Raw genomic sequence first — 20437 nt, forward strand, 5'->3', positions numbered from 1 at the left:
CTATCTTGATTTTCATTAGAGCATGTGGTTATGGTTTTTTTTTCCTTTGTCGTCTTGTTAGTTAGTGGCTTTGTTTTTATCGAAGATGCTTGTGTTTACTTCAAACGGGAGAGAGGGGATATTATTCAACCCTTTTGGAGAGAATCTTTTGGAGGTCTATGTCTCCCATGGCAGCCACTATGTGAGTTTGTAGGCTGCTATCATTCTGCTTCGCATGTGGTGGAACTGCAATCGTTTGAGCAGTTATTAGTTCCTAATGGTTATTTTGTTTTCAGGGTTCACGAAGCAGTTAAAGCGGTTGTTTTCATTTTTTTAAATTTAACACATAAAAGATAAGGAAGAAGATGAGATGATAAAAAAATAATAATAATAAAAGGAAGAAGAAGAAGAAGAGACTGAGAGTGAGGGATAAAAAGAAACGGGAAGAAAGAAGAAAGAAAAGTGGGGGAGATGAAAAGATGAATCTAGCAGAAAAATGAAAGGTTACATTGAAAAAATTATATTTATATTTAATTCGGTCCGGCTTGATTAACTACGGTTTTGGAGGAGATAAAACCGAATTTGAAACCGATCTGAACTGATTCGGTTCGATTTTTAAATTATTTGTTAACTTTTTATTCAACTCGGGTTTTTCCCTTTTTTGTATAATTCGGATCGGCTCGGTTTTGTGGTTCTCCGGTTCTTATGCCTATTCTGAGCATAATTGCTTCCTGGTTTTGACTGCTTCTGCAAGACTAAAATTGTCATCATCATCAGTGCTGCCAGTGCAGGCTGGCTGCAAGAGAGGGTTATTAGAATTAACGTGAATACCTCACAGACGCAGACAAACTGCAAATTTTCAATCAAGAAGTAGAATTAGAACTTGACATGGAAAACAAGGTTTTAATTCAGTACAACCACACGGATCCCTGCTCATTTGCGCGTTGGACTACCAAGTACTTACCTCCATCCCTCTTTTTTGCCTTTTTTTATTTTCTTTTTTGTTAAATTTAATTATTTTTTAAATATGGGTTTTGGCAGAGAATGCTTCCAGTTCATGTCTGCCAGGCCATGGCAACAAGTTATGGATTTTTATTCGGATGTGGTGAAGGACCGCAAGCCCTTATCAGCGTTGTTGGGCAAAGCTTGTTTGAGTAAGAGTAACATTAACAATAGGCTAGAGAGTCTACCGCCATCTCAAGATAAGGGTGGGAGGTGGGCACGACTAACATTCAAGATTGTTGTTTCGTATCATGGTGGTTCCTTTGATGGCTGGCAAAGGCAGCCAGGCCTCAACACTGTTCAAAGGTGCTAGCTTTGACAATCTTTGATGCTTTTTTGTACCTTGCAAAATTGCCCATGTGGCTTTAACTGTGGTTTTGTTCTTTGTTCAAGTGTTTACGATGTTTGCTCTTGTGTTGGCACTTGCAGTGTGGTGGAAAAATCTCTGGGAAAATTTGTTGATGAGAGGAAAGCGCAGATGCTGAAAGACAAAGGTTTGCCATTAGAAGGCGCTGCTCTTGTTGCCGGACGCACTGACAAAGGAGTGACTGCCGTTCATCAAGTTTGTTCTTTTTGTATGTTACAACCTCATTCATTGTAACTTATTTGTTTTAGTTTGAAAAAGATCTGCTCAGGAAGTTCTCTGGCAGTTGGTTCATACTTGTCATAAAGGAAAAGAATAGTAAAAGAAAGTGAACCACCAACTCCCTTGCCGAAATAGAGTTGGTTTTAATTCTTGATATTGATGTCATCTGGGGTTGTATAAGGCTAATTGTTTATCCTTTTGCTAGAACAATTTTTCTAAGCATGAGTGATCCTTTTGTTTGCATCATTTAAAAATGAGTCTATATCAATTAGATAGCTTATATGTGTTTCACATTCTTTTGCGCTAACATATACGCATAATATTTCCTCCATTTTCCTTGAAGCTGTCATTGTTTATGTACTTGCTACTGGGTGTTTGGTATTAATTTTTCTAAGACAACTGTATTTTTCATTTATGCCTGATGTACGGTAGTCTTCTCCAGTGTTTCTCCATTTTTCGATTCTGCCAACTGGCGCATTTGGGGGTTTGCAAATTTTCTAACATTGCTCCATTTGTCTTTTTTAGATACTTGGAGAAAGGATGTCAAATCTCAAGATATTACAGATGCCATCAATAGTGCAGCACCAGGAAAACTCAGGGTCGTATCAGTTACTGAGGTGATGTTTTGTTCAGATTTTCCTACAAAATCCTAGGTTCAAAGTGAAATCCACTAATCATATTTTGGTTGCTTCAATTCTTTTAGCAAGTTGACCTTGTTATCATTGCTGCATCAGATCTTTATCTTCTTCATAATGTCTATATTTATTTCTTTACTTTTAATTTTAGTACTCTGATAGCTAGTCTGTCTACTGTAGGTATCACGTGCCTTCCATCCAAATTTTACTGCCAAATGGAGGCATTATTTATATATATTTCCATTTAATGATGAGGAGGACATGGAGCAAAGTAATCAGAGTGGAGAGAATGCTCAAAATTTTAAAAGTCTAGAGAATTATCATGAGCATAAAAATGGATGTGATCAATGCAATGAAGCAAATGTTGGGAACTTAGTTATCAACGATAACGAAGACCTTGAAACTCTGAAACCTCGGGAATTCACCGTAAGCAGGGTGAACCAACTTTTACAGAAACTAGAAGGAAAGTTATTATCGTATAAGATGTTTGCACGTGATACCAAACCATCCAGAAATGAGTAAGAATTAAGATTCGATTTGCCATCGGTACTTGGAGGCGTATCATTTTTCAGATTATAGTTTTGACTGTTCCTTCGCAACTCCAATTTGCATAATCTTGGCCTTGATCTTTCAGTGGCCCTAATTTGTATTATTTGGTAACCACTGGTGCATGCACTGCCTTTGACTAGTTTGGCCAAGACCATATTAATTGTCATCCTCTCATCTTGTCATGCACTGGTGTAAGCTTTTGTTTTTCAGAATTCTTATTGTTTCTGTTTGTTTACTTATCTTTCATGCCACATGGCCATGGCACAATCCTCAGTTCATTTGTTTCATTGTGTGTATATTTATACCGCTCAGGATAACAGAAATAGTGAAGCAATTTTGATGAGATTGAAGTTCATTATAATTTGCATTGGCTTGATTCTATATAGAGGAAAAATTGAAAGGATTATAATGAGTTCTCATGTGTATCCAGCCAGATATATCTCCTGTAATCATCCCAATCCAACTTCCCAACCCGATATATAGGTGCCTGGGAATGACTAGTCTTGTGTAGAAATGGATGGCAGAGGTTCAAATGCTATTTCACTGTCTAGGGTCTTTTGAATCAATCATGATTTCATACACAAGGAAATAACTTTGCTAGCTGAATATCCCCTTAATATTTCCTATCGAAATAATATCCCTTTAATATTGACTTGCCTTAGCAGAGGGAAGTTGTTCTTCCATGTTCTAACAGTATCTGTTTGTCTTTTCAGGGGTCCGCCAACAGAGTGTTTTCTCTACCATGCTCGAGCAAAAGAATCCAAACTACCATGTTCAGTATGAGTTTGCTGCTATTACTAGTCTTGCAAATCTTGTCTCTTCTGTTTATATTTTCCTTCTGTGATTTAGGTTTTTTAAGTTCACATCTATTGTGTAGGATGGGACTCAATTATTTAGTTTCTGCACCCATATATATACACATGAGACTGACACGAGTAATCATGTTCACTGATGGGAATAACGCATGACATAATTTTGGACCTCAATTGCCTCCCTCTCCCAATAATATCGATGGGAATTTGGATGGACAAAGCGTACATGAATAAACTGAATCAGAAAAACCGGAAAAAAAATCATATGAGGGCCTAGCCTCAGGAAGTAAATTCTTGGAAAATTTTCAGTATCATCTTGCAGTTTCTAGTCCTCAAACTTTCCACTATGTGAGGACAGGCTTTGAAAGCGTTCTAACCACTTCTTGCCCTAAATCATAAATATCTTATACCTTAAAGGCATGAGTACTTGTGTCCATAAATGTGTGCTTATAATTTATAGTTAGATTGCAGGATTTATCTGAATATAATGTTTAGAACATATTGGATTAAGCACAATGTACGTGGTTACTTTCCCTTTTCGTTTGAATTGGCTGAATTATACATTAAAATGATGTGAAATTGTTCCAAACTATTGTTTAGGTGAGCACAAAATGCTCTTGGCCGTGCCTTGCCTGCAATGGATTTGATATTTTATTTGCAGAAATTTCATAACTCTAATTATATGAGCTTCAGGCTCAAATATTACATCTTTTGTTGTCAATGTAGTGATCCAGCAAAATGTGTACTTACCCACGAGTGTATATGAATTACTAATGGCACTGTGGTTATGTGTAGGAGCATGAGAAAGGAAGAAGGGTTATGTGTATTGAACTTGTTGCTAATCGATTCTTACGCAGGGTAATGAATTTACTTGATATAATTGAAGCACGATTAAAAAAAAAAAAAAAAGGTTTCATTTTTACTTAATGTCTTGTTTGGTTGGTGGGTTTCCATTTGGTTCTTGCAATATTAGCATCGTTGAATGTCCTCTTGAGATCATTTCCAGATTTTACTAATCCTGCTGGTAATCTTATGGTCTTTTAGATATATTGCATTTCCACCAACTTCTATGGGGTACTTCGTAGCCAAAATTAACAAAAGAAAAAAATTGGGGGTTACAATTTTCTGCAGATGGTTCGGGTTCTTGTGGCAACCTCAATAAGGGAAGCGGCTGCGGGTGCAGATGAGGATGCATTGCTAAAGCTGATGGATGCTACATGCAGACGTGCCACTGCTCCCCCGGCACCCCCTGATGGTTTATGTCTTGTTGATGTGGGTTATGAAGAATTTGATCCACAAGATTGCCTCATCTTGAAAGAGTGAATGTACAGTGACATTCATGCAGAGGTAGCTTCCGATCTTTAAAGTGAATATGACAAAGCAAACACATTAAACAATGATAAACCCTTGTTTTGGTATTAGGTGGAAATGCAAGTCATCCGATGAATCTCAACCTATCCAAAACACTTATTTTTTCACATGTAACTCCTTGCTGCTGAAATTTTTACAGAAATGTCAAATTTTGTTGTGAGGGCTATTCCAGTTTAATTCTTGTGATACAATCAAGTCAGTTGTGTTTAGTAAGAGAAGTAATGAAGTTGCTTATTGTTCTAACACCCATTGGGTTCGTGCATTATATTCATATGTCAAAATCCAGTTTGGCCGTAGTTTGCAAATTCTATGAGTTCAGGTCCGATGCCTAAAATCTTATGTCGTTTTCAACCAAGAGTGAAGGGAATAGTAGGGTTTGATGTGAGTGGGGCTAATGTAAGTTTTGTTTAGCAAATTATGTGTTAGTCTCTCATTTATTCAAATTTGAGCCCACTCGACCTCAATTGTCATTTATCCAAATTTGAGCTCAGCTGTGAACTCATATCATTTATTCGAATCTGAGTCCATTCGGCCTCATCTAATTAGAACAAGCAAGTCTTTCGACCCAAAAAATAAAAATAAAAATAAAAAACCTGATTTATTTTTTCAGAAGACATGAAAAACTACCAGGGCTTGGCATAGCTATAGCTATGATTCCCACAAGGATCATACTTTCTTGGTGGGTTATACCCCTCACTTCTCTCCGAGGGGACTTCCTTCTTTACTTTTCCCATTAAGACTGATATGTCTACTGACGTGTCTCTAGTTTTATTGTGTTTTAATTACCTTCCTGTCATATTATTTCAAATCCCTCCATCAGCATCCTCAATTGTCAATTCCATCAATTTCGGTCATGCCTTGATTAACTCTTATCAACATCGTCATTTCCATCAAATCTTTGTCATGCCTTGACTAACTCCATCAACATCATCAATTCCATCAAATCTCTGTCATGCCTTGAATTCTCCTTTTTTGTTTGTTGCCAAATCTGTCATGCGTTGATTAACTTCCATCATACCCTAATTTTCTCCTTTATTATTATTTTGTTGGAAACTTTTCTCCTTGATTATTGTTATTGTATTTTCCTTTCTTAGTCACATCTCACATGCATAATTTCTGTAACTTTGGTGCTTCGCACCCTATGAAATACACAATTAATATTATTCAATTCCTTTTTTAATTAACATTTTTTGGTTACCTATAGAATCATCAGATAATCACACACCATCGAACGAAGGTGTAGTGAACAGAAATTAAAAGGGGTTGATTCTAGAATTTTTTCCTTGCTCCGATAGATTTTTGGTGCGACTTTTTGTCATGTTTTTAGAGAAGTCAATGTAGTGGCACATAGATTAGCTCGTTTTGCTTTGTCGGCATTTAATTCGAGGACACTTTTATCTTTCCAGTAAATCACCAATTGTTTGAAGAAAAACGAAAATAAAATGAAAGAGTTGAAAGAGGGCTGATAGATAACAAAAATAAAATGAAAGAGTTGAAAGAGGGCTGATAGTTAATCAATCTCATGCTCAAATTTTTCAAAGGTGGACCGGATAATTCTCATGCAAATACACACATAACCCATGTTGCACAAAATTACAGGAATTAAGGGAAAGACTTTGTCAACTTTTAGACAACCCCATTTCCCCAATGATCCCTCCCCATTTGACCCTTGTAAACAGCCTTTCCAAACTTCTATTCTTAGCCTCTTTCTCATCTCCTCTTTCTCTCTCATCACTCACTGTTTCCCCTCTCTTTCTCAATGCCATCAAAATTAACCACTATCAACCTTCAAATCCTTCTTCACCCGCACTCTGATTCAATTTTTGCAGCGCAGCCCCCTCTAAAAGGGCGCACACGCTGCCCCTACTTGTGCGTGTACGTACAACCCTATTATGCTACGTACCTACACCACCATTATGGAACACCACCAACAACAACAACAACGTAACAAGAAGAACATCATGGTAATGATGATGCTTCGGGCATCATCGTTGTCTAGTACCATGATCCTGTTCTTCGTTATCGTGTTGTTGAATGTTCGTGTTGCCTCTTCTGCTGGGGCTTCTGATAGCGAAGCCCTCCTCAAGTTCAAGGATTCCTTGAAGAACACGGATGAATTGACCAATTGGAAAAGTTCATCCATTCCATGCGAAGGAGCAACGTCGAATTGGGTTGGAATTCGTTGCGATGGAAAGGGGAGAGTTTGGGGTCTGCAGCTTGAGAAAATGGGGCTCAATGGTGACATCAATGTGGACATACTCAAGGACCTGCCTGACTTACGAACCATAAGCTTTATGAAGAACAACTTTGATGGTCCCATGCCTGATTTGAGGAAACTTACTGCCTTAAAAACTGTCTACTTGTCCGATAACAAATTCTCCGGGGCCATTCCTCCCGATTGGTTCGCGGGAATGCCTTCGTTGAAGAAGGTTCACTTGGCGAATAATCAGTTTACAGGGGAGATTCCTAGGTCGTTGACAGGTTTGGACAAGCTGGTGGAGCTGAGTCTTGAAAATAACAAATTTAAAGGCAAAATACCAGATTTTAGGCAGCCCGCCGGGTTCACAACCTTTAATGTGTCTAACAACAAATTGGAGGGTGAGATCCCGGAAGGCCTTCGAAAATTGGATGCAAGCTCCTTCGCTGGTGAGTCATAAGTTCTCTCTCTCTCTCTCTCTCTCTCTCTCAAGGTCCCCTGAAAGAATCAATAGAAGAAATTAAAGGCTCATGTATTCTGCTAACTGCGTTTATAATGCATTTCCCTCTCCTTTCGTTCAAGAACCAAACAAAGGGTGGTTCTTTTTTTTTTTCCACATCTTTCTTATTCAACCAAAAGTAGAAAAGCGAGAGTCGTGGATTAAGTTACATAAAGAAAAGTCAGGCGTATCCTTCCTTCTCAGCATCCTTGTCTTAGCTTATGAAATGCCTATTTGGGGTGTTACATCAAACACAAACACCTTTCCCCCCCTAAGGAGAACTTACAGGTTGGTGAGGTAGGGTGGGAAACGGGATAGGATTACGATAGTTTAAGTCGTAAAGCATTGGAGTCACACTGCATCTTCAAGATTAATGACATGAGGAGTTTAAGAATCTGCATAAAAAAAACTTCCTCTCCTAGCTACCTCAAACATTAATTGATGAATTAGGTTATAAGCCTCTTTTTAAGCAAACCAAACTCATAGAGTGCACATAGAAAACAAAATTTTGTTCTTTAAAGAAGTAGAAAATTAACAGTTTGCCGCCTGAACTTGCAGGTAATGAAGATCTATGTGGAGGGACATTAAAAGCTTGCCCCTCAAAGAAGCCCGCAACCTGGAGTATCGTGGTGGTTGTGATCATCGTGATAGTAGCACTCGCAGCCATTGCTATTGCAGCGTTCTTCATCCTCAGACGCCGCAACAAAGCATCTGAATCATCAATAGAGGATCCACCGCCATCAACAGCAACTGTCCAGAACAGATCAGTTCGAAACGAACCAGAGCAACAAGCAAGTGCTCCAGGCTCACCCGAAAACTTGAATGGGAGAGAAGTAAGTGGAAAGCAAAATAAGGCTGATCAGAGCTTGAAGCTTTCCTTTGTGAGAGATGACAGGGAGAGGTTTGATATGCAAGACTTGCTGAGAGCCTCGGCCGAGGTGTTGGGCAGTGGTTGTTTTGGGTCTTCTTACAAGGCTGCTTTGCTGAGCGGACCAGTGATGGTTGTGAAGAGGTATAAGCAGATGAACAATGTAGGAAAAGAGGATTTCCAAGAGCATATGAGAAGGATAGGGAGATTGGCACATCCTAATTTGCTTCCACTTGTGGCTTATTATTATAAGAAGGAAGAGAAGCTCTTGATTTCTGACCATGTTCAAAAGGGTAGCTTGGCTGTTCATCTTCATGGTAAGTTCCTTTTTAAACATATAGATGCATTGCACGATCATATTCTCTATACTAGTTGTTCTACAGATAAGTTGATGCATCCTATTATTTTAATAATAAAACTATTTGTATACCGCATTTTAATACATGATGCATTCGTATGGGTGGATTTTGTTTCGATTGGGGATGTGGTTTATAATGTGGTCCATATAGTATTGCTTCTATAGTAATTTGCATGTTTAATGTTCATATATGGTTATGGACAGTCTTACATTTGTGTCTTAGTTGTATCATGCCCTTCCCCTTTTCCCTTTCCCCTCTCCCATAAGCAATATCACACAACTTTTGGGTATGTTAAGTATACATCAATTGGTTTTGACATAAAAGTCATATATTCTGACTATATTGTAAATCACATCTCTAATGGAAGTGAAACTAATAATTTCCGATACAAATGAATATCACTTACAATTCGTGGATGTGTTATATCTAGTTTTTTGATAAGATACACATATTTTGGGATATGAGTTTATGCATGGTAAAAATATACATTTGCAAATTAAATGGAACTCGAAAACACTTTGATTGAAGTAATGCCTAATCAATAGTTACTTGGTGTTATTTGCACTTTCTCATCAGGACACCAAACCGTAGGCCAACCAAGCTTAGACTGGCAAACCCGTTTGAAGATTGTCAAAGGAGTAGCCCAGGGCTTACGCTATCTCTACCATGAGCTTCCCAGCCTAGTTGCACCACATGGCCATCTCAAATCCTCAAATGTCCTTCTCAACGAGTCCTACGAGCCCCTCCTCACTGACTACGGCCTCATCCCAGTGGTGAACCAAGAGCATGCTCACACCCTCATGGTGGCCTACAAGTCCCCAGAGTTCATGCAAAGCAAGCGCATCACGAAGAAGACTGATGTGTGGGGCTTCGGCGTGCTGATCTTGGAGATCTTAACTGGGAAGTTGCCCACCAACTTTTTGCAGCATGGGAAGGCAAGTGAGGAGGACTTGGCGAGCTGGGTCAACTCGGTGCCTCAGGACGAGTGGTTCAGTCAGGTGTTTGATAGAGATATGGGGGCAGGCAAGAATAGTGAGGGGGAGATGCTCAAGCTCTTGAACATTGGGTTGGGTTGTTGTGAAGGGGAGGTGGAGAAGAGATGGGATTTGAAAGAGGTTGTGGAGAGGATTGAAGAGGTGAAAGAGAGAGATAACAATCATGGCGATGAAGATTTTTTATCTTCTTGTGCTAGCGAAGGCGACATGACAAAGATTGTTGGTTGATATCATCAAAAATAGTTTTCTTTCTCCTTCGCCATGATCAATCTCTTGATCTGTATCTCCGTCCCAAATCCCCCAGGATGAGAGACAACAATGAACTGCTTGTCTATAAGATTTGGCTTTATATGCAAGCTCTCTAGGTTTAAACAAGTACTATATTTATATTTCATAACATATATAAATTGATTCTAATAACCATTAGTCATCTAATATTAATCAGATCCTTACAAGCCCATAAACATTTTATGAAAAAAGTATAGACACATAAAATATTCCTAAGCAAATAGAATTTGCCTTTCACATGTTTCAAATTGCGAAGTTTTCCCTAAAAACAGCAATATAAATAAATAAATGTACAATTCTAATTCTTCCAATTATATTGACTATAACCCCTACCTAATGAAAAAGTAAAAATGAATTATATATAGTTTGATAAAAATAATCATTATGTGAATTAGATCAGTTGTCTAAGATAATATGCTCGTCCTCTTGTACCCGAGTTCAATCCCCCCTGCCCCACATTAGAGTAGTTTAGCACTTAAAGCACTCTTTTTTGAAGAGAAAATGTTTTTTCTATAGTTTGGTTCTTGAAGTGTTTCTCCTTAACAGTTGTCAATTTCTCTCTCAATACTAACATAAATTAAGTAAAATCACTACTACTAATGTCGTTTGATCCTAATAATTAGGAGAACTCTGATTCTTATACAACAGGGCCATAAAAATGAATTCTCTTGATCAGTCATTGAACAATATACTAATGTCGTTTTTTCTTCTTCTTCTTTTCATTGTTCTTCAACTTCTTGGATTGCATGGGAGGCTTCTCTAACGTAACGGTACGTACCGAGGACTTTGATTAACTTTGTTGATAGACTTGGTTAATATTAGAAATGTTAACCAACGGGTCGTTTTGGCATGCATCTTCTCTAGTTAGGGTCAAAGTTAATTCTAATTAATTAACTTCCCGCTAATCATGCTCATGCATATATCATATATGGGGGTTAGCTCGGAACCAAATTAATGTTTGTTTTAATTAGCTTCTAGTAGGTTTAATTAATTACTTCCATGGCCCTTAAGAATGTGAGCGGTTTAAGAGTACAGAAGGGAGAGACACAGAGACACAGAGCTTTTCATTAAATTTCCTATTTTTCTAATTGAAAGGTTCTGATTTTTTATTTTTTGTAAAAATTTATTTATGTTGTCGTGTCTGTATTGTATGTTTGATGAAGAAGAAGTTATCTCTGAATTCGAGAGTTGAGGAGGAGGAGGGATCAAGGAGAGAGAGAATGTCGAATATTGTTGATAATGGAAATCATCAAGGCGTAAGGACAATAGCAGTGGCCGTAGACGAGGGCATTGCCAGCCAAAATGCTTTGAAATGGGCTGTTAATCATCTTCTCTATGGATCTACCCGTCATACTCCTATCAAGCTTCTCCATGTTATTAATCCTTCTAATTCCAATAATACCCCCCATGCAACTGGTATCTCTCTCTCTCTCTCTCTCTCTCTCTCTCTCTCTCTCTCTCTCTCTCTCTCTCATATATATGATGCGTGATGAATAACTATTTGTCTAGGTGTTGTATCATATCTCTAATAGGAGGAGAAATTCTTTGGTCCAACAAGATCACCTCACTCATTCGCCCATAGACATACACAAGACCAAATTCTTTGTTTATGTTTTCAGCCGGACGAGTGCGGTGGTCTCACCAGACCAAATAATTTGTCCTCTAATAGACGCATGACTCACATGTCTCACATAAGTGCAGTGAGTTTCGTATGTTGAGATGGTACAAATTGTAGTATTTTTTCAAGCATGATTGAAACGTTTTGGTTTCTGGGGTGGCATGGGAACAACGCAATTAATGAAGGGCAAGCTCATGAAGCTCCAAACATGGACTTCATGCTTCCATTTCGGTGCTATTGTACTCGCAAACGAGTGAGTTCATTTCTAAACTTGGATTTATTTTTTTAGTACAAGAAGCTAGCTATATTGAATGATTTGGAATCATAATAAGTAGATCATGTGGTTGATTGATTTGTGCAACTAATTAATATTATTAGGTACAATGTGAGACTGTTGTGCTGGAGGATCAAGATGTGGCCGAGGCATTACTTGACTACATCTCCCGCAATGGCATTGAGTTTATTGTTCTTGGTGCTACCGCTACATCCAGGATTGGGTTTTCTAGGTATACATATAAACACATATATACACGTTTTCTCTTATCAGGACGTCCAGAATTTCTTATCGTATGGACGCCATTGTTTCTTTCAGTTTTCCTCTTTGCTTTCCTCCATGTCTTTTGTACTCATATGCTTCAACGAGCAGCAGTGGGTTTAGAAAACAAGCTTTAGATGTAAGAAATATAGCTGCAACAATGGCGTCCGTACGGTAAGAAAATCTGGACATTCCAATAAGAGAACTGATATGTATATATATATATATGTGTGTGTGTGTGTGTGTGTGTGTTTTTGGGTTTCTGTGTGTTCAAACTCATCTGATGGTCAAAACATGTTGTTCAATCAGGCGTCTGTTCAAGGCATCTGAGTCTATTCCAGGCAGAGTCCTAAAGTTGGCACCACATTTCTGCTCTGTATACACCATCAAACAAGGTAGGGTATGCGAAGGGCGCGAAGCCTCTCGTCCTCTACCAAACATTCGAGCAGCTGATGAGAGGGCAGAAGAATCTAATCACGTGTAAGCAAGTGTCAATCTGATTCAGATTCACAACATGACAACGTAAATAAGCATCTAAGTGTGGTCGTCCGCATTCTGGACTGCACTCAAACTGCTGCTATGAATCTATCTTTTATTTATTTGACTCATTTATTGATTAATTGATTTGGTTGATGCATGTCATTCTCTAGAGGCAGAGCTCCAAGCAACAGAGCATATGATGAGGTCTCATTGCCTGACAATGACATCTCGTTTGGAAGACCAAGTACTGATAGCATATCTTTTTACCAAAATTTTGGGTCTGCTGATATGAGCCGAGTTCTTTCAGAATCCTCAAATTACTTGGAGAGTATTGCAAAACTAGAATCAGATTTCGGCAGTTTCGATTTGAACATTCCACATGAACTGTCATCAAATGCCCAAGGAATGCCATTCCTGTCACAGAAAGTATTGGTAAGTCATCTGAAAAAGGATATGAGTAAAAGTCAGACAACTAGAATCATTTGAATGTGGACTTAATTTGGACATGCATGTGAAAACTTGTACTTGCAGGATGAAATGGAAGATGAGATGAAAAGGCTTAGATTGGAGCAGAAGCAAACGATGGAAATGTACCATGCAGCCTGCAAAGAAGCAGTGGCAGCAAAACAGAAGGTCCTATCTACCCTAGAACCCTCTCTAATCTTCCTAGCTGCTTAAGGAGACAAACATTTCATTCAATTAGGTTTTGCATTTCCCATCTAAATCAAGTTTTAGAGTCAAACATTCACTTATGTGTTCACAATCACATAGTTTTACTCTCATGGTTTTAAGGACATATATAAATTCAACTCTTACCTTCTAAGATTTTAGCAAAACAATTTATACAAGCATATGGTTTAAAGAAGCTCATCTGTTTTATCATTTGATTCATGTATTAGTTGTATTTGGTTTTCCATTTATTATTCTAAATTGAAGTGCTTTCATCTTATTCATTCAATACAGGCTATTGAGCTGGAAGAGTGGAAAATGAAAGAAGGGCAAAGACTAGAAGATACACGACGTGCCCTAGAAGCAACTCTGGCAGCTATGGAGAAGGAAAGAGCCAACTCTAAGGCAACAATTTTGGCAGCTGATGGCGGAGCAGCTGAGCGGTTTGCTGAGAAAGAGTTGCAAAGGACCATAAATGCAGATCAGATCTTCAAAGCTCTAAGAGAGGCTAATGATGAAGAGAAGAAAAGGGTTTTGGATGCTTTAGGCCAGTCTCATATAGTTTTCAAATACCAAAGCTTAGTTCATATTTTAGTTGTTTTATTTTTATTTTCTTTGTACTATTCACTATTTTAGTGGTGAACTTGTTTCAACAAGATTTACAAGTGTTTTTCTTTGTTTATATGCAAGGAAACTAGTTAACCCTTTCAGCATTAATTATGTAGCCATTATGTATCTTTCTTTATTATTGAAGAAAAAGAAATCCCAGATCGTTGTCCTGAGTGGTCGAAAGATCGTTGTCCTGTATTTGATCTATATTGAACCTTGAATTTTCTGGCTCATATCTTGAACATGACAAAAGGTTTATAAGAATTTGGCTGCAATCAAATCTAGCAGCAAAATCTTAAAATTTCTTTTGAAGGCCAAAATATAATGAGGACATATACGATTATATGGACTATGTTGTCAATCACATATACATATTTTGCTCAACAAATAATTACTCCACGTTTTAAAATTACCAAATTAAACTTACAGAATGACAGAATCATATCCAAACAAAAAGGAAAGAAAAGAAAAATTGGCAGCATCATAATAAATTTTATATGACTGTAACAACCTGGCTAGGACTGGTCAGTTTATATGTCACTATAAGAATGAGAGGCTCATTACGTCATGATAGGAAAAGTGTGGTTATTAATTTGTTAATTTTAATATATTATTATTAAGTTAAAAGTGATTATTGTTAGACAACCGCTATTTTACGAAAATCTTGATTGTCTAACATGGTATCGAAGCTCAATTGCAAAACGCTGTTATGGTCAAAACCTGCAATCTTCATTCCCCAATTCTTTATGATTTACAAGAAGCATCCTGGAGCTGTACTTATATATTTTTCTCTAATTGCATTTTTATCTGTTTCTCCACGTGTCGGAAGAGGCTACACGCAAGGGTGCGTCAAATATACATTGTTACCATTCTCTAACATTTTCGGCTTTTGGAGTTAGTGGTTGTCTAACAAATTAACAATTTCCATATGCCTTGCTAATGAAAATATAAAGATGAATTTTGCTGACATTTCCTATCTCTCCTGGTCTACGCATGCAGTTGTGCAGTTGATTATCCATCCAAAAACTCCGGTATTAGAAAGTCAACAAAAAATGACTCACCAGTCTTTGCTGTTAAAAAGGCCAGAACCATGCAACTGCCTCAAGAAGACTTCTAGATTTCTTGGGCTTTGATTTCAACTCTTCTAGATTTTCTGCTAGGACCTTTATGGGGCAAGTTTTTCTAATTTTGGAACAGGCAGTGGATTGAAGTTACAACTGCTCCCTCCATTGCATATATATTGGAAGCCTTATATCCTATAATGTACTTTGACGCCTATTCTATAATCAGAGAGAGAAACACATTAAGGGTGGTGAACGTAATTGGTTTTTGAGAGAATAACACAGCTTCTGTGGCAAGGCATTGCCGGTGAGTCATACGAGATCAAAACCTTCCGAGGAGAACATAAGAGGGTGCCAAGAATACTGAGGTTCTCCATTACTGATTTTTTTAATTCTAAGAGTCTCAGACATCCTTATCACGCTAGCTGGTTTCAGTTTCGTGGAGAGTTTTGAGGGTTTTAATTAATTCATTCACAGAAAGAGAAATGAGAAGAGGACAAGCACAAAACAGCGTAGATACGGTGGCAGTGGCAATAGACAAGGACAAATCAAGTCAATATGCTATCAAATGGACAGTTGAAAATATTCTCACCAGGGGCCAAGCTCTCACACTGCTCCATGTTAAACACAGAACTGCAGTTTCCAGCCAAAGTATATATCAGTCAATCAATCTCTCTATCTATCATGATCTTAATTAAGATTATAATAATACCTTCGTTCTGCTTTCGTCATCTTATTTTGCAGCCAGGGGCATGGTTCCTATATCTGAAGTTACAGAGGAGGCTTCAAAAGCGCACAAAAGCCAACTTGAAGCTCAAGCCAACGAGTTGTTTCTACCGTTCCGCTGCTTTTGCGCAAAAAAGGATGTGAGTCATACTTCTATATAATATCATTACTTTTGTTTGCCCAACGTAATTTCTTCTCCTTATAGTTTTCATCTTTGCAACAGCTAAAATGCAATGAAGTCATAATTGAGGATACAAATACAGCAAAAGCACTGGTTAACTATGTTATCAATAATTCAATTGACATTTTGGTACTTGGCGCACCAGCAAGACACGGCCTTCTCAGGTAATTGGTTCTCAATCTAACCTTACCAATGAAGTAATCAGTGATTTAGTGTCATACCTTAGTTCGTGCTTCTTGGAAGACAACGATTAAGCATGCCTCCTAAATACATATCTATCTTGTAACAGATTCAGAACTACGGACGTTCCAAGCACCGTGTCAAAAGAGGCACCGGATTTCTGCACTGTGTATGTCATTGGCAAAGGAAAGGTCTCATCTATGCATTGTGCTACCAGAACATTGCCCCGTAAAGCTTCCTCACATAATCAAATACAGGACCAACCCAGCAAAGTTTTTGAATCAAATGATACATTCAATCGCAACCAGCATCCTAGAGGTTTGTTAGGTTGTGTTCCAGCCTCATGTTATATATATAAAACTTGTTTTTCACCTCATATATCTGGTTTTTGTCATTACTCACTCAAGTTTCTTTGATCAATACAGCATCAGCGAGGACTAAGTATCCACCCCGTAGTATACTAGATGGCATTGAAATCAGGTAATCTCCGGTACACTGTTGTTTGGGAGACAAAACGTGTAGATAATGATGCCAAAAGCAATTAATCATGGAAGAGGTGTACATAGTGACTAGTTAGCTGCACTCCTTATTTTGTCTAATATATACACACACACACAAACACGTATGTTTATATGTATGTATCTATGTAGGTATGTATGCATGCTTGTTTGTATGTATCTTTGTATTTGTCTATGTATATATGCATCCATATAAACAGTATTTGAAGGTTTAGTTTGTAGGCGACTTTTCATTTGGAAATGTTTGCCTATGCTCTCATTCAAGCATGCACTATCTGTACTGCCGGGCATAGCTCGCCCAGGCATTCGCTAGATGAAGTTTCAGTTAAATGTGTTAAAAGGCTTCTAAATGGCTAGATATTTATGTGCAACAACTATAATACTGAAAAAGAGTACGTGAATGCACAATTAACGAAAGGACTAACCTAATAAAATATATGCAGGTCGCCATTCACAAGAGCAACAGCTTCAAATAACAAATCATATGAGCTCTCGTCAGAGACCGATATATCATTCGTGAGTAGTGGAAGGCCAAGTGTGGATAAATTGTTTCCTTCTTTCTATGATGGTCTGGAATCAGGACCTCGGAGTTCAATCAGCTCAGATATGGACACCATAAGCTCTACATCATCTTACTCAGGACACAAGTTCATTGACATGAACTCTTTACAACACGAATTCTCATCCTCCTCAATTGAAAGTGAAAATTCATGGTCATCACGGAATATGGTAAGACAATTTTTCTAGCATAGTAAACTTGAAGCACCACCAACCTTCAAGCTTTGGAGCTTTATCACTTTCGTCAGAAATGTTTATCTGAGACAGCTCCCATAGTGTGCCTTCAACAATTGATACATTAAATTACCAATATTTGCCATTGGTTTGAGTAATTTTAATGCCACGATTCATAAAGACGCGCATATTACAAAAACATACACACAGGAATGGTTCAGAATACTAATACTTAATTGCTAATAATAGGATGAAATGGAAGCTGAAATGAGGAGGCTCAGGCTAGAGCTCAAGCAAACGATGGACATGTACAGTACAGCCTGCAAGGAGGCACTCACGGCAAAACAGAAGGTATTGATGCAATAGCTTTTTTTGGGCATAGACTAAAACAAAGTTTTGGAATCAACCATAAAATTTCAATTTTTGATAAAATCAACGACAAATGGTGAGTACACATTGATATATGTAATGAATCTATAGTAATATCCATGTAAGAACGGAAATTTTTTTTTAACATTCTACCAAACAGTGTACATATGACCTCTCTTCACCTCACATTTTCACAATGCAGCCTAGAAAATCCCAAAAAAGGTTTGAGAATCATCATCTAGTAGGCCTAGTTGATACAGTTAGCCCTGCATCTCTCTCTCTCTCCCCCTCTCTCACACACACACACACAAACATATATAGGGACACTTCTATATAGTGTCACATAGTGCATCTTATGCCTCTTACAATTCCTAAAGGTGCAAGCAGATGCAAGTGTATCTAGCAACAGCTGAAATAACAAAGCTACATGTCCTATACACAAAAAGAGATGAATTCATTTGGTGGAATATAAATCTTGGGTTTAGAACAACTATTCATCCATAAATTCTAATAACATATCATCACAGGCAATGGAACTTCAACAATGGAAATTGGAAGAAGAACGGAGATTACACGAGGCACAAATAGCTGAGGAAGCTGCATTGGCACTTGCAGATGAGCAGAAAATAAAATGTATGGCAGCCATGGAGGCTGCAGAATCAGCTCAAAGGATTGCATTACTGGAAGCACAGAAAAGGAGGAATGCAGAAATGAAAGCCCTTAGAGAAACTGAGAGGAAGAAGGCATTAGAAGCAAAAACATATGATTTCATGTACAGGAAATACACAATTGAGGAGATCGAAGTAGCAACAAATAATTTTTCAAACGTAAACAAGATTGGGGAAGGAGGCTATGGGCCAGTATACAGAGGTGAACTAGACCACACACCAGTGGCAATAAAAGTTCTATGTCCTGACGCAGCTCAAGGACGGTCACAGTTCCAGCAAGAGGTTGGTGACTTTGCTCATTATCAAACTTTAAGATGGAACTCTCACATTGTTGCCAAAACTGGGAACATGTTGTTTGAAAACAAAAGCAGACAGATCCAATGATTTTCTTATGATACTGAAGGGGAACACGAGTATAAAAAATTACTTAAAAAACAAAAAGAGAGAATAGAAATACTTAAATAGATAAAAAGATAACTTCTCTGGTTTAAGAAGTTGCTCGGGCATCAAACAAAGAGTTGAATCAATTAGTTCTTCAAGTGATTTATTGTACATCTAAAAGTAGTTAATACAAATCCCCCAACCCTTTCAAGTTGTAACAGTTCAATTAGAAATGCTAGGATTATTGATATTTCTTACTCTCAAAGGCTAATAAGCTTCTTCTTTCTAAGCCATTTATATTGTTTGTGTCTTTCTGAGAAATATATCTGGCAACTCTTAACTATGCAGGTTCAAGTATTGAGTTGCATGCGCCATCCAAACATGGTTCTCCTTCTTGGAGCCTGCCCAGAGTATGGTTGCCTGGTCTATGAGTACATGGCTAATGGAAGCTTAGAAGACCGTCTCTTCCGGCGAGGTAACACCCCAGTTATTCCTTGGCAACTAAGGTTCCATATAGCTGCAGAAATTGGCACCGGCCTTTTGTTCCTTCATCATACCAAGCCAGAACCCCTTGTACACCGTGACCTGAAACCCGGAAACATTTTGCTAGACCATCACTATGTGAGCAAGATCAGTGATGTTGGTTTGGCCAGGCTAGTCCCTCCATCAGTAGCCGATTCAGTCACTCAATATCATATGACATCAACAGCCGGAACATTCTGTTATATAGACCCAGAGTATCAGCAAACTGGGATGCTTGGAATCAAATCTGATATCTACTCACTTGGGGTCATGTTTCTACAACTAATAACAGCCAAGCCACCAATGGGTTTGACTCATCATGTTCAGCGGGCTATGGAGAACGGGACTTTCCAAGAGATGCTTGACCCTGCTGTTCCTGACTGGCCAGTTGAGGAAGCCTTAAAGTTTGCCAAGATAGCTTTACAATGTGCCGAAATGAGGCGTAAAGACAGACCGGATCTTGGAAATGTTGTGCTACCTGAGCTGAACAGATTGAGAAAACTAGCCGAAGATAACAAGACGTGTGGCATCATCGGTGGTGGTGAAGAATTTTCACCAAGTCATGGCCCCATTTCCACAATACAAGTGAGTTTCATAACATAAACCTTGCATTGCACTCGAGGTTCATATTACATACAGCTTAGAGAAACTTCAAATTTTGGCAAACTGAATGAGGTTCATACCACATACAGCCTGTGAAGGCTTCACAAGATTGTTAGCTCTTTTGTTTTTGGATATTTTGTGAACATTTGTACTTACTTATTAACTTTTTGGGGTTTTTCTTTCAGGATGTTATAAGTGACGTTGAGCTACCACAGTCTGGATACTATAGCTCAAGCTCAAGGAGGAGTTCAAGGGCATCATCTAATTATGGAAGAAACTAATACTTTCCCTAAAAATACAGCTTTTCAACTTCTTCCAGGTTTAATCCAATTTGATCCAAACCTGCCCATAGATTGTTTAGGAAATTAGGACTATGCTGTGAGTCTATTGAATATGTATCCATAAATTCTTTATTTTTTGAAAAACAAATCTCCTCTTAGGCAAG

The 20437-nt window shown here is 38.1% G+C and overlaps 3 protein-coding genes across 4 annotated transcripts; all 3 read left to right on the forward strand.

Moving 5' to 3' along the window:
- LOC18793789 (tRNA pseudouridine synthase A) lies at positions 441–5181 on the forward strand. Of its 2 annotated transcripts, XM_020555165.1 has the most exons (9): positions 441–935; positions 1021–1287; positions 1411–1556; positions 2093–2184; positions 2383–2720; positions 3465–3528; positions 4359–4421; positions 4695–4910; positions 4986–5181. In XM_020555165.1, exons 1-8 carry the CDS (start codon positions 868–870, stop codon positions 4884–4886), a joined length of 1230 nt encoding a protein of 409 aa, XP_020410754.1. In that variant the 5' UTR covers positions 441–867; the 3' UTR covers positions 4887–4910; positions 4986–5181. The 2 variants fall into 2 exon arrangements, with proteins under 2 accessions (XP_020410754.1, XP_007222727.1); XM_007222665.2 differs by having other exon boundaries at positions 4695–5181.
- Positions 6745–10170, forward strand: LOC18789065 (pollen receptor-like kinase 1). Its single transcript, XM_007227386.2, has 3 exons — positions 6745–7580; positions 8189–8815; positions 9434–10170. Exons 1-3 carry the CDS (start codon positions 6827–6829, stop codon positions 10078–10080), a joined length of 2028 nt encoding a protein of 675 aa, XP_007227448.2. The 5' UTR covers positions 6745–6826; the 3' UTR covers positions 10081–10170.
- Positions 11889–20359, forward strand: LOC18788946 (U-box domain-containing protein 35). The gene is made up of 16 exons (XM_020555522.1): positions 11889–12011; positions 12137–12264; positions 12603–12773; positions 12944–13205; positions 13305–13406; positions 13737–13989; positions 15590–15763; positions 15857–15978; positions 16062–16183; positions 16309–16517; positions 16625–16679; positions 17161–17446; positions 17699–17800; positions 18346–18768; positions 19216–19974; positions 20178–20359. Exons 1-16 carry the CDS (start codon positions 11889–11891, stop codon positions 20271–20273), a joined length of 3387 nt encoding a protein of 1128 aa, XP_020411111.1. The 3' UTR covers positions 20274–20359.

The sequence above is a fragment of the Prunus persica genome, chromosome G1 (genome assembly GCF_000346465.2).
Source record: "Prunus persica cultivar Lovell chromosome G1, Prunus_persica_NCBIv2, whole genome shotgun sequence".
Taxonomy (NCBI): Eukaryota; Viridiplantae; Streptophyta; class Magnoliopsida; order Rosales; family Rosaceae; genus Prunus; species Prunus persica.